Source organism: Nematolebias whitei, chromosome 11, assembly GCF_014905685.2.
Source record: "Nematolebias whitei isolate Nwh7 chromosome 11, NemWhi1, whole genome shotgun sequence".
NCBI classification, from domain to species: domain Eukaryota; kingdom Metazoa; phylum Chordata; class Actinopteri; order Cyprinodontiformes; family Rivulidae; genus Nematolebias; species Nematolebias whitei.
In genome coordinates this window covers 27,716,288-27,734,776 of record NC_056508.1, presented here as the reverse complement: position 1 = coordinate 27,734,776, position 18,489 = coordinate 27,716,288, and the positions used below count along the sequence as shown (strand labels likewise).

Sequence of the window (18,489 nt, the reverse complement as noted above, 5' to 3'; positions counted from 1 at the left end):
GTGTGTGTGTGTGTGTGTGTGTGTGTGTGTGTGTGTGTGTGTGTGTGTGCGTGTGTGTGCGTGCATGTGTGTGCGTGTGTGCGTGTTAGCTCTCATCAGGAGAACAAAATCAATCTGTGGAATGTGAGTCTATGAGCCAGGACAGCAGCCGGAGGCGCGGTGTTTGTGCAGCAGGGACATGCGGCTGAAGGTCCGCGAGCAGGAGACGCACTGGTACTTCTTCACCTCAGAGTGGGTCTGCAGGTGTGCGCGCAGGTTGGAGCGATCAGCAAAGGCCCGGTTACAGTGCTGACAAGCGAAGGGACGCTCACCTGGAAGAAGAGAAGCGGGTCAGCGCCAGAACACTTTAAAGGCGTTAAGCTTTTTGTCCTGGTGATTGTTTTTCAAAACCACTAGATATGCAGCAACAACAAAACACCCCCGTTGTCAGAGCAGCCAAACTGTGAGGCAGAGATTAGACTGTCCCCTGCTGATCAATAACATTCACTCAATAAATATCAAAGTGCAACAAACAGTAACATGAACACAGTCACTTGTGTCACCTGTGTGTGTGCGAATGTGTCCTCTGAGCAGCCACGGCCTGGAGAAGGCCTTCCCGCAGGTGGGACACACGCAGGGCAGAGTGTGTGAGCGGATGTGCATCTTCAGGGCTCCCAGGCTGGTGTACTCCTTGGGGCAGTGTTTGCAGTGGAAAACTGGGCGAGCGGAGCCCTCAGAGGGCGTCTGCAGCAGTGGGACCGGTGGGTGGTGGGACGCCTGGTGATGGGAGAGCGCGGAGACGCTGCTGCAGCTCGTGCTGCAGTGGAGGCAGTAGTAGAAGTGCTGCACTGCATCGGGACTTGGGGGATCTGAAGTACGGCCTCCATCTTCCTCTTCCTCGCTGCTGCTGCTGCTGGAGGGAGAGCTGCTGAGGTCCAGAGGGTGCAGCAGGGATGCAGGCAGGGACACTGGGGTGAGTGGGGACAGTGGTGCAGTCAGAGCATCCATGGGGGTGGAGAAGGGGCTGCTGGGTTGGTGGGTCACCCCAGAACTGTTGTCCTGTGTTGGCAGCTCAGCTCGGGGAAAACTTTCAGGGACAACAGCTGCAGAGGGAATAAAGTTAACGCAGATAATCCAAACCGGTTTTCATTCTTACTCTCATGTTACTGCATTCATCACAAGTCAAGTCATCTTTTCCAGGTGATTAAACATAAATTAAACACATTGAACACGTTTTTTTTTTAGATTTGGTAGCTGCAGATGTGACAGCAGTTTCCATCTGTTCTGTGCAGAAACTTGGAATAAAGGAAATTGGTTGTTTGTCAAATTACACTATATATATATATATATATATATATATATATATATATATATATATATATATCTCTTACCAGTCTGGCTGTCCAGTTGGTTCTCCCTGTAATGAGGCTTCTTGTTGGAAAAGTACTTCTTCACAAGAAAAGACCGAGGCATGATGAGCTCGAGTTAGAATGTATAGACTCCTTGAAGTATTTCCGCACCAAAACGCGCTCTGAAGCCAGTGCGCGTCGCACGTTTCCACACAGACACAGCGCAGAGACCAGCACTTCTCCTCTACCTCGTTGCACATGCTCAACTTTAGTTTCCTCCTTCATATAGCCGGGGAGAAGCAGCGGGGTGGGTGGGCAGGTCCACGCTCAGGGACACACCCCGTGCGCGTCTAAGCGCGGCACCGCGGTCTCTCCACAGGTGCACGATCAGACAGCGCATTTCACAGCTCACTGCCGGTTTTACTTTATTATTATTATTTAAAAACTTGTTTAAAAACTATTTTGATCTCCTTTTGCACAATCCTAAATAAGATGGCGCGTCCTCTGTCGGCTCAGACAAGATGCGTCCAATAAAAATTGTGTTTTACATTTACTGGATCTCCTAATAATGAAAAAACACCGTGAATGAAAAAAAATCTAAGCTGGGACAAAATAAATGCCCTTATCTTCAACCCCTCACAAGAAAAGTAAAAATCATATTTTTCGGTTTTACTTTTGGATTATAATCTAGAAATGTGCTAAAATAAAAAATAAAAAAAACACTGTAGGTGTCCGAAGGGTTAGGACAGCAGAAAATGTAAGGACATTTGAGGCCGTGCACGTGTCCATTGTTTGTTTATTTGTTTATTTATTTGGATCCTCATTAGCCATTGCTGTAACTACTCTGTCCACATAATAATAAAATATATATATATATATATTACAAGGATAGTTACACACAGTTAATATAACATAGCATACTATGATAATGAATTCATATAATTATAACACTATATAATAAAATAATTTAGCAGGGCACCTCCATGTTTTCATTCCTCTAAAAATAACGGTCTGTTGTCCAACATTCCTGTGAAGAGTAATTTGCCTTGTATTAAAATTGTGTTCAATTTGGCTTAATAAAAGTCGATCATATAAAACATTTGGTATCTTAGATACCACAATGTTTCTAAAAAAAAACAGAAAAGGGCAATTTCAACCTTATTTTTAATTAAAGTCCAACTTAATGCTTTGTGCATACTGATATTTGTATATATGGATCAGTTCAGTGTCTCTATGTGTCCCTGTGATGGACTTGCGACCCGTCCAGGGTGTACCCCTCCCCTCGCACAGTGATAGCTGGACATGGGCACCGGCGACCACCGTGACCCAAAATGGAAGAAGCAGGTAAAAGATAATGGATGGATGGATGGATGGATGGATGGATGGATGGATGGAACAGTTCAGTGCAAACGAGCTGCTCTATTTTGGACTACTTGTAGTTTAAGTATTGTTCTGTTGTCACCATTTGAGTCCTCTTGTTATCACTTCCAGGGCTATTCAACTGGCGGCCCAGGGGCCAAATCAGGCTCACGGATGTCTTCAGTTTGGACCACCAGTGGGTTTATTTTTAAATAAAACTTGATTTTAAATCATAAAACAACCTTACTTAATGAGAATTGTTGGATGTCTGGCCCCTGTGCTGTTGGCTTTCAGTAACTGTGTCCTCTAAGAAGTTTAGTTGAATAGCCCTGACGGAATAGGACAAAAAAAAACCAAGACAAAGAGGCTTCTGAAGGTTTAAACTGACAGTTTGGTGCAAGATTTTTATATACAGTAAATATAAACACATACACTGGAGTATTGATGTGATTATGAGTGAGGACAGAGGATTTTGCTAAAGTCACAGTTTGTGTCCTAACAGGTTGGACTGAAGACATACTGAGGAGGACACAGGAAGGTGGACCAGATGTCCCCTCATCTGTGTCCTCGGGGCCAGGTCATGCAGGTTTCTCACACTTTCTGCTGCAAAGAGAAATAGTGAAACAAACTGGGATGATCCATTTTCTTCCCAAGCATATCAGTGTTTGCTTGTCTAGAGTTAGAAGAATATATCATTTACAACTTTCATATTTTTCACTGTATAAGTCGTGTTTTTTTGCATAATTTGCATGCCCTGCAACTTATAGGCCGAAGCGACGTATTTATGGATTTTTGCCCCATCTTTACAAACCAATTTTTGGTTGAGATATCACCGTTTTCATTCATTCTGAATGAAAAAAATGAACACTACCATTTTCAGCCACTAGATGGCAGCAGAGTCCATCTGCGCATGCCCGCTTACACTAATCAGGTTTTGAAATGCAGCTGATTTGACCGTCAACATATTTATGGATTTTTCCACGTTATTAGACATATTTGGACTGATGCGACTTATAGGGCGGTGCGACATGTACGGTGGAAAATACGACTTAGCTTTTGGAGCCAATACCATTCAAGATGGCCACCACAGCTAAGCATGTCAGTCAACAAATGGTTAAAACTAATACAATTTGATGTATATTGAGCTAAAAATTGGTGTGCCCCTAGCTAAGAGTAATCCTCAACATATACTTAGAGCAATAATAGTTTGTGTGAAATTTGTTTTTAAAACTTTGCCATTAACGACTGAAAACTACGTATCCGTTAGCAAAATATATTCAGAATCAGAGAACAGATGTTTTAAAACCCTCAAAAATTAATAATTTGGTGTACATCTGTAACCCATTAACTTTTGGTTCCAACCCAGGTCTTAAAACTGCTTATAAATTGACATTTAACTGTTGGTGTCAGCTCTGTTAGCAAAATATCTCATGAACCTCTAGATGAATTTTAATTCAACTTTGAGAAAGTAATTATTGGATGAACAACTACAAATGATTAACTTTCAAGATGACCACCAAAACAAGCCAATATTTACCAACACAACAATGGCTGTAACTCAGGTAAAATATAGATTTTGATATAAATATATCCCAGTGGCTTTTACACCCAAAATACATTACGGCAAAGACTGGTTCATCCCAAAGATCCAGTCCCCCGGCACAAACAGAGTTATATTGTGTATGTTGTTCAGTGTCAGGAGGGCTGTGATCAGTCTTACATCGGGGAAACTAAACAGCCACTGGCCAAAAGGATGGACCAGCACAGAAGATCAACATCATCAGGCCAGGACTCTGTGGTCTACACTCATCTCCAGGCCAGCGGTCACTCTTTCAGGGATGAAGATGTTCACATAGAGAGGAACGATGGTTTGAGAGAGGAGTAAATTAGGCCATCTTTGTGAAAAGAAACCTTCCATTAGTGATGGTAGTATGAAACAAAAGTTTCAAAACATGCTTCGAACCCTGCAGTAAAATGACATCGAACCACTGCTTCGGAGACTGTTTCGGTGCGGAAAAAGTCACGTGACACGCAACGTCCGAAACACAAACTGTTTTGTTGTCAGAATGAATCTCTTGACTGGTTCGAGGTCCAAACAGCTGATTCCCTGGCACCGCCTCGTCTCGATTCTGACAGGTGACACGTTGAGACAGTTTTGAATTGAGAGCTCAACACTACCTTCCATCGTTAAACAGGGGTGGAGGTCTCAGTTTTCAACTGGAGTTTTTAAATCAAAATAATTTATTTAAACAACAAAACAAAAAGCTGGCGAGGCAGTAAAAACTTACAAAACGATGAGCTAACCAGAACAAGGCAGAACGGGTCATCAAGCAAAACAGGAACAGGCAGAACAGAGGAGGACCAGGTCATCTGGAGGTTTTAGTATGGCAGAGGAAGAGGCAAACGAGTGCACCTGGGCAAGTAGCTGATTAAAGACAGGTGTGAATGATTAGAGGCTGGAGAGACAGGCTGAGGAGTGAGTGGAACTAACAGAAAACACAGAGTCAAATACATAAGGAACAGAATGACACAAGAAGAAGAATGAAACAAACTATAAGCAGAAGAGGAGACACAGAAATACAAAGAAGACAGACAAGGGACAGACTGTGTCAAGACGAAACTTTTCATCAAACAAGAATCCATCCAGAGGACCTGACTTAACTTTGGGGCAGTTTACACGATGCGTATTTTGAGCAGTGATGCCAGATCTCGTGATAGAAACAAGCAAACAATCCCCAAAAAAGCCCAACTGGCAACCCACCACATTGTGTAAAACAGAGGCCGTTTTTAAACAGTATAAACATACATTTATTATGGTACTACATGTAAAGAGCAACAAAATTATGCTAAACACTTTGAATAACATACTTTTAAGCTCTGATAAAAAATACTTTTTGCATACTGTATGTAACAGCAAACTCATAGTAAACACAGTCAACAAAACAACAAAGTCCATGCTCAATAATCCAGGTATAAAATCCAACATTTTTCAGTCTGGTCATCTGGACAGTTTCTTTTTGTCTGCCATTCTGTCCAGATGACCTGACTGAAAAATGTTGGATTTTATACCTGGATTATTGAGCATGGACTTTGTTGTTTTCAACCAGTTTGACAAGACTGTCAACAAGGAAGAGGGCCGGCAATGGAGGAGGGGGCGTACCAAAGAGACCATCTAATCACAAGCAGAACTGGTTTGTTCCACTTTTGAGTAAGCTGTTGGGGGAAGAATCAGTTTTGTTGTGTGTTTCCTTGACTGATGAAGCCTTCCGAACCAAAGGCGAAACGTTTCAGCACAAAAAAAGAAACTGTCCAGATGACCTGACTGAAAAATGTTGGACAGTCAACAAAAAACGTTCTGCTTAAAAGCAAAGACACACATGAGCCAACTCAAACATGTCAAAAGTGAAACCATCTTCTGTCCTTTTCCTTCTTGCGTTCCCATCACGTCTGTTCATCTGTAACACAGAAATCACATATGGGAAAATTAGCATAATGAAAAAGATGTAAAAATAGCTTTTACCTGTGGAGCCCCTAGTGGTCGGCCACAGTATGAGCGTTTGTTTGGGTGTGCGCCACTCGCCTAGTCAACTTGGGCAGGAGCGATAAACAGGAAACGGGGGCGATAAACAGGAAATGGGGGCATGGAAAGGACAAGTACCTACTACCGCTCGTCTTTTGTGCGGAGCTGGAAGATAATCATCTAGTTTCACTCGGATAGAAAGTCATGCCCAAATAAGCAATTTCACGTTCAAAAACAAAAAATCACAACCCACGACTCACAAGATTTGCAAGCAACTTTAGAAAAAAACAAGCCCAAAGTCGCTTACAATAAGCAAACTTGGCAACACTGATTTCGAGTGAAACCGCAGCTTTTCCTCTGCGGTTCGGCTGTTCGTTTACACGACACCAGGCCCCGCCCTCTCTGAATCCGGAGGTTTTTCAACCCAGGTTTCAGAGTGGAGATTTTCAGGGGAACCCCCCAATGAGGTGTGAAAAGCCCCCACTGAGGCATCAAAGCACCTAGAGACATATACTTCATGCATGCGCAGACCAATTACATATTTCTTTCAACAACAATGGCACCGGAGTAAAACATACTGCTTTCTGTACTACGACTGATGGAATGTTGTTTGGGTCTCGTAGTTAATCTACGCAGGAATTGCTGTGACCAACATCTGTGTTGGGAAGAGACGCCAGTCAGATTCAGCTCAAAATCACTAACGAGCCTGTCGAAGGAGGCGTATGTTTCAAGCGTCGCACTGGACTTTAACATACTAAGTGTGCTAAATAATAACAGTTTAACAATAATAAACATTATTTTTGTTAGTGGTGGGAGATGTAATTAAGCTATCTGGACATTATGTAATACAAGTTATGTGAGTTGAACAATGCGAAACCACCTCATGTTATTAAAGTTGAAAATGAAGACATCAGGTTTAATTTTTATTTATTTATTCGAAGCCACACACTGCATGGTTTTTATGTATACTGGTATACTGTATACATTCAGGTCTCTCTTGTGAGTCCTTGTGGCTCAGTGGGACTAACCTGGTTGAATAAAAAAAAAAGACTGTCACACAAAAACTGATACTATTATAAAAATACATTAACCGAAATGTAAACTACATGAACTGTACCCTTTCTCTCTGTTGTCATCCTGGGTCCTGACGCCATGTTGTTTATCTGGCTTGTTCAGGCTGTTACTCCTTTGTTTAATGTAGCTTAAAGCGCTAGAAAAAAGAACTTAAGGCTCCAGTATACTCGCACATCCTGCCAGCCGCGCGGAAACTGTGCGCACCATCCGCAGAGGGTTGAGACTTCATGCTCGAGCGTCCAACTTGAGCGTCTGCAGCCCAGCTCCACAGACAAGGGGCGTTTACCTTCGGGACAAATTGAGTTCACTGATTGGTCATTTGCTGGCACGCCTACTGGACTGATTGACAGGTCACAAACAAAAAACAGAGAGCTGGCAGGCCCAGCCGCAGCAGTGTTCTGTCTTTATATGTTGTTAATAAAAAGTTATATATATTTTTTTTTTTAACAGGGCCTGCAGCCCACACATCAGACCAGCCCACCAGGAAATCTCCAAACCCTCCCGCAGCCACACTGTCCTGATTTTAATTCGCTCTCTTCATTTCTCAGCATTTCAGGCATGGCGTTAACGTAGGAGGAGGAAGAGATCGCTTGCCTCTTGGAAAAAAAAAACTAAAGAAAAGGCCATTAGAGCAGTTAGGGATTAGGTGTCTTGCTCAGAGACACCATGACGTGTGGGAATGGCTGGGAGTCGAACAGCTACTTTCTGGTCCCAGGTCGGCTGGCCTGCCTCTCGGCCCCCGAATGTTCATTTACAATGTGGATTTACCTACTATTGCTCAACGGCTACTGATTACCTCCAGAGTAGAAAATCCGACATCATTCTCATCAGTGCTGTTTGCTTAGCGACCCGTGTAGAGCTGTTAGACGAAGCGGTCCCGCTTGGCATCATATCTGTGGACTCGTATCCAAAGTCCAGCTTTAACTTTTGTTGTTAGCTAGACTTTCGGTCCAGAGGGAAGTCCTTGCAGAGCGCTGTCCCAGGCAGCGCACGTGCGCATTATGCGAATGTACAAAATTCACAGCGCCACCTAATGACCTGGCATGGCAACTACAGCGGACTCGGGGGGAGGGTGGGTGTTTTCTGGGGTTACATATAACGACGACTGTAAATGAGATTTTTTTTTCTTGAATCAACATCCGAAAAACTCTGTTTCCACCGACCATGTCTGTGTAAAGGAGCCTCAGGACAGGAACAGATACACAATGAAGAATCACATGGAGTTGAATGGAGGAGGCACCCTCACGCTACTGTCATGTTCATGTTTTGGTCATCCTAAAGGCACTTTCACATTTTAAAACCTCCTTTATAGTTTCTAATTAATCAGGTGCATTGTTTCCACTCACTCAGGGTGGTACCACTCTGTTTTGTTGAGTCGTTCTCCAGCTCCACCTGAAAGGTTTGTCTGCATTCCCGACTAATCATCCTTTTTGTTTTAGAGACTCACATGATTTTTGACACTTTTTATTTGTTTTGAGCCTTTTCAGCCCTATTTGTTGACTTGTTTGTACATGCAGGGCGGAGTGTGTGTTGATGTTACAGTTCAGAGGTCCACCGGGAGGACGATAAGATTATCCCAGAGGAATGCAGAGCGGGTCATCTAGACACGCTTTGTTTGAACACATTTTTCTGTTCGAGTCCCTCCGTTTGACAAAAACACACATGATTTGTTCCTGCCGCTCAGACTGAAAGCTTCAAATGACCCAGGAAGCTGTTTGGATCATTTCCTATATCAAATAAACATTACTTATATTTATTCCCCTCGTAAAGCTAATGTTTCTAAGCTTATTTTAATGAAACAATGGATCCACATAAATTACAGTTAACTCAGCATACTACAACTGTTTGTTTGTTTTTACTTTAATTAATTAAAAAAAAGAATTTCTGTCTTATTTGTTTCACCATGTGGTTGCATTTTTACCTACTCGCTGCACCGACACATATCTAGGTTTAGCTGAAGGAAGTTTTTTTTTTAATTGTTTTTGTTTCTTTTCTCTGCCACTCTTAAAACAGGAATAAAACTATACATTATTTGAAGAGAAACTGCCCCAACATGCCGTTAACAGGATCGTTTGTAAAAAGGCCTATTTCCTGAAGAAATGCACAACAGTTTTCATGCCACAGTTTTAGACCAAGGTGTTTCTAAGAATATGTTAAAAGCGGATGAAGTTAAAGCTTTTTGTTTGTTGTAAAGGATGCTCCGCTAAAAATAAGTTTTTTGCTCAATATCTGCAAAATCAACTGAGTTCTCGTCATTTTGTGTTGGCTAATGTTTATTAGCTGTGGCAGCCTTCTTGAACTGGGCTGTCGCCAAAAATTAATCAGTTGTCGATGTGCATTAAATGATCTCCTCCTGAAAATTTCATTAAAAACCATCTGGTGGTTCAGGAGATATTTTGCTAAAAGTCAAGCAAGGGTTGACTCCAGCAGTTAATGCTAAAGTTGTAAGATCTTATGCAATAAGTGGCACTTGGACTGTGTGTTGTGAAAGACTTTCAGCTACTACCACGACAAAATTAAGCTCAGTGTCTGTACAGTTAACTGAATTATAGTCATTTTTGTGTTTTATAAGGTCAGCTGGCTGCAGCGGCCATCTTAAATGGCTTCAAAACTTAATCAGTTGTAGATCGGTTGATTACATTCTGCACGTTTCATTAAAGTTTGTCAAGTTGTTCGAGTGATAGAAACACATTTACATGGGTAATATTATATATTTTGTCAGCGATGAATATGACTTTACTGAGCAAAGTTTTTATGAATCTTTAAAGAACGTAACAACTCATGAATCTTTTATTTTGTAGTTCAGCTGTTGAAGCTCGGTTTCAGGCTGTCTGGTTCCTGTTCTGTGACCGTGTGCTTAACGTGAAAATTAAACAAACCAAATGTATGTTTTTCTTTTGAAATCTATCATCGGGCGATAATTAGGACGGCTCTTATTATATTTGTCCTCGGCTTGTATCGCTGCAGGGTGGGCTAAACAAACATTTGACGAGGCAGCTGACTGGATTATGAACAAACACTTTACTGTCTCAAACGAATGGAAACATTTTCTATTTTTACAGGATGTGCAGCTGGTGAAATTCATGTTAGCTCCCAAACAAGAGATCAACAACAGGTCATTAGCTTTTGTTTTGTTTTTAATTTAGATTTCCTTACAAATACACGTACCTGCCAATTATTACATCAGAAACACAATCAGTTGTGCAGATGTGTATTTTAATCAAAAAGAACAGACAGAGAGAGAAAACCTTTAAAGTACGTGTCAAATTCAAGGCCCATGGGCCAGATCTGGCCCTTGTTAACATCTTGTACGGCCCCAAGATTACAATTTAGATGAAAAACGTGTTTATTGCTTCTCATTTTGCTTAAAAAAATCATTTAACTCAGGTTTTTCATGACAGCTGGCTAACTTTGATGCCAGAAGAAAGGTTGAATTTTTCTCTAATATCCGATTTTGATGTGGATGAGCAACAAAAAAACATCAAATGGGACCAATTTAACTCCTGTTTATGAACCTGGAACCAAGAAAAGATGTCGGATATCTCAATTGGGTTACTGCCTCGACTGAAATTAGCCCGTGATTTGGAAAAAGTTTAAAATTTTGTCCCCTTTAAGCCAATTATTACATCAGATGACACTCCTGCTTTAAAGTATCATATTAAATTAGTATATATTTATATTTTTAAACAGAAGCTTGTAAAGAACATATATAAGAACAATAATAATTATTATTATTTGCACAAATTTTTAACTTCTAACTTTTAAAAGTCGTATCTGATGGAAAATTTAAATACAACTGTTTTAAATTGTGCAATACAAACTTTCTTGTCTTAAATGCTTATTAAAACTTGGTTTTGCAGATTTATAAAATATATAATAAAGAGTAGAAGTGTTGGTTGGCTTTTTTATTTGACTTTTTTCGTATGTGATCTGTATTATCCATTATACCTTTTATTATTTTTTTCTTTCAAATAATTTTATTTAAACCTTTATTTTACCATGAAAGAAATTCATTAGGATTATTAAACAATGTTATTTTATTCAGTTATCTTATTAAAACATTTGTAACAGATGCAACTATTAGTTGATAATTATTTTCAATATTTTATTTTCAATGTCACATTTTGGAGTTTTGTGTAAAATGAAAATTCAGCATCAACTTTACATTTAAAATATATAAATACATTAAAAAGTAAGTGCCAATCATCAAGTTGCGCATTTTTAATTTGTGTATTTTGAAACTTTATCTTAATGTAAATAAATAAGAATAAAGCAAAAGAAAAACTTCTTACATTATACATATTTTAAGTATAAAATATTAACAAATAAAAATGCAATTTGCAGGAGGTAGTTCAAGTTCAACATTCAATAACCCACTGAGCAAGGAGACGTCTAAATGACGTCTTTTTAAGTCGTTTTTGCACGTGAAATTTGGGTCCCCCCCCCCCCAAGTGCAGACTGTTACGACAGACGACGTCATTTTTCGACGTCCACTGGACGGTCAATATAGACGTATTTTCTACATCAAAATTTAACTTATTTTATTCACTTCAGATAATAATGTAATTAGTAAGTGCTTCGTGTTGACTTCATTGTATGTTCGATCCCAGGACCTTGAGGTTTAAAGTCGGCTGCTCTGTCGCTGCGTCATCTCTGTGCGACAAACAAAGCTAAAGAAACAGTATATTTGACAATCTTTTGTGCAACAGGAAACCATGTACCACAGATACTAGGTTTACAATTAAATCATCACTCCTTAAATGTCACTAGAAACAGATGGACTAAGTTTTACAAATAAATCACTCCTTATTTTTTTTTCCTTTATCCTCTTTACTGGATTAACAGAAATAGCTTCGAAAGAACTGTGCACAGTTGCTCTTTTATGATTATAAATTATGATTGTAAATTTTATGGTTATAAAAATTATGATTCACTAAGGCACACCTGCACCTGTCTTGGATGACTATACGACCTCCAAGTCCGACGACGTTCAAACATTCGACTTTATATCGATGTACAAGTGACGTCATGGTTAGACGTCCAGAGTGGACCTTGTTTGCACGTCGCGGAGACGTCCAGAATTGGTCTAGACCGACGGCCTCAATATAAACGTGATCTGCACATCCGTTCCACGTCTAATGTTTAGTGGGAAAAACTTTTAATTCGTGTGGTATTTCTCTTGCCAACTCACATATTCAGAAAGGAGCTAACCAACTTTTTTCAACAACATCAAAAACAGTTTTCAATTATTTCCTTGTAGACTTTTATACGTTTTCTGCTGTTTTCACTGAGAATGAACTTGGGTTGAGATGATGGACAGAGTGAAACGTGGCGCCCTCGTTTGTTCACAAAATGTTCGGGTAATGCAATACTCATTTAAACCACAAGGGGGCGACAAACAAACAGAAATGTTCTTCAGATGAAAGGCTTGCTGTTGAAATGTACAGCAGTTTTTAAAATCCTTATTACACATACAACTTTATTATCAGCACCAGTGTGTATTTAATCATACTGATGCGTGTCCAACCACTTCTATTTGATCCATGAATGTTGCTTTTTGTCAATGATAGTAGACGAGTTCTCAAGGAAGTAGACTCGGATGGACTCCTTATTTCAGCTTTTATTCTGCTGCTCGCAAAAACTGCTAAATGAGCTCGTTTCTCCTTCTTTAAGCGGACAGACGTGTTTAAAGCAGAAGACTCTGTAGGAAGAATGAAAAGAAAAAAAAAAAAAACAACTGGAGATGCCGGGGATTGAACCCGGGGCCTCATACATGCAAAGCATGCGCTCTACCACTGAGCTACATCCCCTGGTGGTAGTTGAGACTGCAAAAGCTCTCTATAACAGGAATATTTTGAGATTTGGTTCTGACTGAGTGACATTCATTCAACCTTTATTTATACAAGTTAAACCTATTGTGTGTGTATATATCATGTGCATTTTAGCTTATATTGCTACCTTGAAATACTTGTTCATTCAAATTCATCCTGCTGCACCATTATATTCTACCATGTGGTTGTTCAATATCTCTCTTTAGGACATTGTAAATATAATTTCTTTTTTACTTTTTGGTATTTTTTGTGTGTACCATTATTGCATGCTTTTAGTATTTTTTGTTGGTTTGTTCTTTGAGTTTTTTAGTGAGTCAAATCGGTTCTTCTCATCCTAAGCATTTCATTGTACTGTTCACCCCGTGTTAACCTTGCATCTGACAAATAAACACAACTTGAACTTGAACTTAAAGGATGCATACAAATTGAGAATAACAAGTGAAACAAAAAACAGACATTTTCACCTGGTTTCGTCTCCTTGAGCAAACTCAATGTTCAGTACTGTTTTTGAGTGAGTTGACATACCCTAAATTTCCTTCTAAAAACTAAAAATAATTAATTTCTGTTCTATTAGTGACTAAACTGTATCTCAGAGAATCACTTGTGTTTTGGCTCTGCTCTTTTCTCAGTCCTTTGTTCTATTTTTAGTCGTGTTTTGCTTCAGTCAGTGGACACATCTGCCAGACCGAAGGGCTTCTCCTTTTCCCACGCTAATCTGAAACGCAAAGGATTGCCTGTCTGAAAAAAAAATAAATATAAAAAAGAGGGGTGTATTTATTATTTGATGTCCTCAGCTTGAAATTTAGGCCTACTTCTCTCCATCCAAGGTGCCTTAATCCTCTGGGGAATTTAAAATAGCCTCACTCCTTGTTGAGTTTCATAATCTCCTCCAGGGGGGAGTTTTGTGCCCCTCTGGTGAGCACAGGCTGTCCTCATACATGAAGTGTTTATCAGTGTGCACACTGCCAAGGACACTGCCCCCCCAGTCCAGACCCTGTCTGCTCGGCCTTGTAGGGACAGACACACAGACAGACAGACAGACAGACAGACAGACAGACCCTTTAGAAGTAGACAAAGGGGGACTGAAGTTGAGGAGGCAAAGGAAGAGGCTTGTGGTCTGGAGATACTGAGGAGCAGGCAGTCTGCTCTCATGCTCCATCCTGCTGTCTGCTCTGAGTAATGAGGAGCAGCAGAGCGTTGTGTGACCGGGGTTATCTGGGAACTGTAGTGTTGCAAGTATAGACAAGCTGTTTGCAACATGAGACACAGGTCCAGGGCCACACATCTCCAGACATTACAGAGGACAAATGAAACAATCCAGATTTTGGTCTGACGTTTCAAATATTTTTGACCGTCAGGTTTGAATTTGTGCTGATTCAGCACTTATACTGTTGTTTTCCTGTTTCGTACGTATTTTACAATCGAACAACTGCTGCAGAACTTGTGTTCTTTAGCCAAATATGACATTCAACTCATTTAGTAGATGGGGATGCTACGTTTGGTTATTGAACGTTTTATACTTTTTAAAATGTTTAATTGTATTTAAAAATAAACTCGCTATAAAGATTCATCTAGATCTCTTCAGTCCATTCAAGAACATTGTTCTCTTTGAAATCGGCTTCTTCTATTTGTCTGTTCTTATGCGACTTTTAGCTTATCATACTGCTGCTTTTTGCTTTTTGTTAGCCTTTTGCTACTTTTAGCTATTGTTTTGCCACATTTAGCTTCTTGCTATTTTTTGATACTTTTAGGTTTTGATGCTTTTAGCTTTAATTTAGCATTTTGCTACTTTTAGATTTTAGCTCATGCTTTGCTACTTAATGTTTTATCTAGTTAAAATTTTTAGCTATTACTTTTCTCCTTTTAGCTTTGGGTCCGGGTTTTTCTTATCCAAGTTTTTAAAAAGTCGGTTTGAGCTTCTTTAGCTAATTTCAGCAGTCGCACTGTATTTTTAACACAAGGTGCACCTTGGATCTACTGTCTTATCTCCAACCAGCAGACACACAACACAGGAGCGAGGAGGCCTGAAAATAGAAAGAGGCAACAAAAATACAGCTGACAGACCACATGAAAACAACATCATATATATATTTATATTATTTTGAGGACCTGTTTACTTACCATAAACACTAAAACCAACATTTTCCTTCAAGAGCTGTTTGCTCCCCTTCAACAAGGTGCCATATTGTCTGTTTTAAGCATTAGCACTACTCTGAACTATGCTATATTTCCCCACAGACACTTTTATTGGCTTTATTTCTGGGTTGGTTTTGTTTGTTGTTTAAGGCTGGTTAAACAGGAACTGCATGACACATCTATGATTGTGAATAAATTTAAAGTAGCCAGTGGAAAATACTGCTGCGACCCACCTCCCAGTTCACCAACCAGCTTAGAAAGCTGTGGAAATTGTCCATCAGACTCAGTGAAAACTCCAAGTTGGATTAAAGTAAGGAAGAAAAAAGTCCAACAATAAAAAAAAAAAAACATCATCTCTACTTCATCTATCCTTTAGATACAAAACCGTATTGAGGTGGGTGATGTTCATTCCTTAAGAAATGCTAGGATTTAAACTGCAGGATAAATACTAATGCCTTGGCTTGCATCTGTTTTAAATGATAGCTATTAAAATGTACCTGCACGACAGCAAGTACATGATGGAACAAGTGCGACACAAGTCTGTGATAACTCCTGAAGCTCTAGAGCACAAACATTAACAGCAGCATAAAGTTCATGAGTTCATTTGAGTTCATGGTTGCTCTGGAGCCTGGATAAGATCATCACTGCATCATGAGTGTGTTTGTGTTTATGTGTGCACGTGCATAACTGAGTTGCTAGGCATATGATTAAGCCAAAACCTTACAGACGTCAGAAAACTCACGATCTCTTGTATCAGGTCCTGCCTTCAGGGGAACAAGCTTACTAAGAAATCTGACATATAGAGCAGGAGTTTAGACAGGTGCGGTTCACCTGTTGTCAGGTTTGTGTTCAGGCCTCCAGTTGGCTTCATCAGCCACATTCTTGCAATACCGAGCAAAACACTGCTTTCCTGTTCAGCTATAAGAGTAGAAAATACATGTTTAGCTGATGGGGTGTGTTGAACTGACTTCTTTAAGAAATAATTCTGCAAAGACCTGACGCCAGAGATGCTGCACCATTCCTCAGCTTTTCTTTTGTTCCCAATACGAATCAGCTTTCCAAAGGATAAATTAGAGGGATGCAACCCAAACAACATTATGCATATGTCAGGCTTCATTGACAATAAAAAAAAAGCTTTGCAGAGAGTGGTGAAGGCTGCACAGAAGTCTGTTGGAGTCAGCCTCCCCACCATCACAGACCTTCACCTCTAGATGCAGGAAGAGGGCCACCTGCATCATGAAGGACCCCACTCACCCAGCACACACACTTTTTGCCCCGCTCCCCTCAGGCAGAAGGTTGAGGAGTATTAAGTGCAGAACCACTAGGCTGAGGAACAGCTTCTACCCTGAAGCTGTTAGACTCATGAATCCCTAATCAGGATTATCACTGTGAAAATTACTGTGAAAAAAATCACTGTAATGCCACTTGATGTTATGTGCTGCTGATTATCCATGCTGCTGATTTATTTCATGTTGCTGTGTTCATTCGTCCTCATCTGCTCACACAGACTCATGTTCGTGCTGCTGTTTGGCGTATTGTTTTGTACCATTAGTGCTTAGTGTATTCTTAGTTTAGCATATTTCTTAGTTCATATCTTAGATCTTACAACTGTTTTTCTTTGTATTTTTGTTGGATGTAACTGGGACCCTGTTTACATGGTTTCGTTCCACCTCATGCACCATGTGAATGACAATAAACACACCTTGACCTTGACCTTGACAACTAAATTGAAGACCTTGCATTGATGGAAATACAGTAATGCACTTTGCCCACTGCCGTTCATGCCAGAGTTTCAGTCTGTGATCATTTTATTTTGACAAATGATCGAATTATAGCCATTCTGGTCAAACATAAAGAATAAGGTTATATGAAATCTCATGCTACCCTCAGAGTATGTGTTGTGAGTGACTCTCAGCTACATCAAATCTTAACGTAATACCTGTAGAGTGATGGGTATTTTGTGTTGGCTAAAGTTGATTAATTGTATGTAAATTAAATGAATACTCTTTGAATGTCTCATTAAAAATCCATCCATGCATGCAAACATGAGCAAAAACATCTTTCAAGTCAAGGAATCAATGTTCAAGGAGTCAAGGTTCTTAATTTGTCATACGCACCACATGTGGTACATGTGGTGGAACGAAACTGTGTACACAGGGTCCCAGTTACATCCAACAAAAGTATAAAATGTAAAAGAAAAACAGTAATAAGATATAAGATATGAATTAAGAAAAACTTTAACTAAAAATACATTTAGCATTAGTAGTACAAAAACAATACGCTGAACAGCAGCACGAACATGAGTGATGATCTTCACCTGCCTTTCACCTTCAGCTGTGGACACTAATGGTTGGTGGCTCATACACATAGTGCATGCAAGATGAGATTCAAGCCCACATTTTATGTGTTTGTTTGGTACCATCCTGTTTAGACAGGCTTCGCTGAAGGCCTCTTTTTGATTCCTGTTGTAACATTCAAATAAGGGTGAAGTCCCTGAAACGTCTCGTTGGCCTGATACGTTGAAAACAGTGCAACACAGGTCACAAGCTGTGAACACTGTGGAGACTGGTGTAAAATCCTGTTTGTATTTTCACACAGAATAATACAAAATTGCAGAGCACCTTGAGAATCACTCAGCTCTCTGAGCCCTCACCGCTTTGCATAATCTGTCATAAATAAAAAGGCTGTGGAAACTCTCAGGAGCCACCAGGGATTGTTAAACCCAAACAGAGAGCTCATTGGTTCCTAAAATACTGCATTCATAAAAAAAGTCATCATGACTGGCTGCAAAGGCTGAAAGGAACATTTAGGTCCTCCCCATTCAGGCTGGGCTTAAAACAGTGATGTCAAGGGGGAGGGGAGTGGGCTGTATTTACATAAAAAGTTTAAACATCACCATCATCACGGAAGAAGCAGAATTATGTGTCTGTTTATTTATTTTTTGATTGATTGAGGCTGCAGGATCTATTACACGAGCAGTAATCATATAACTTATGCATTTCTAAATAAAAGTGTCACGTTGTTTGGAATGATGGTTCTGTTGCAGCAACTTTTGCTCTTTCTTCTAAAGTTTAATTCATTTATTAAACATCAGGTTGGCATGTTAATGACGACAGATCATCGTCCTTCAGCAGAGCAGACCCGGGGTCAGCGTACCTCACCCCCCAGCCCAGTTTTCTAACAACCGGAACCTGGAAGCTGATCAGGGACCGGTTCCCTTTGGGTTCCGGCTGACAGCCCG

General features: G+C 40.1%; 1 protein-coding gene and 1 non-coding gene across 2 annotated transcripts; both read right to left on the bottom strand.

The window, feature by feature from the left end:
• Window positions 1-21: 21 nt before the first annotated feature.
• snai1b (snail family zinc finger 1b) lies at window positions 22-1,580 on the bottom strand. Its single transcript, XM_037684096.1, has 3 exons — window positions 1,371-1,580; window positions 543-1,082; window positions 22-311 (listed from the first exon to the last, which is right to left on the bottom strand). Exons 1-3 carry the CDS (start codon window positions 1,450-1,452, stop codon window positions 130-132), a joined length of 804 nt encoding a protein of 267 aa, XP_037540024.1. The 5' UTR covers window positions 1,453-1,580; the 3' UTR covers window positions 22-129.
• Window positions 1,581-13,019: 11,439 nt separating this feature from the next.
• trnaa-ugc lies at window positions 13,020-13,091 on the bottom strand. Its single transcript has one exon. It is a non-coding gene; the product is annotated as a tRNA-Ala (tRNA).
• Between the last annotated feature and the right edge of the window lie 5,398 nt (window positions 13,092-18,489).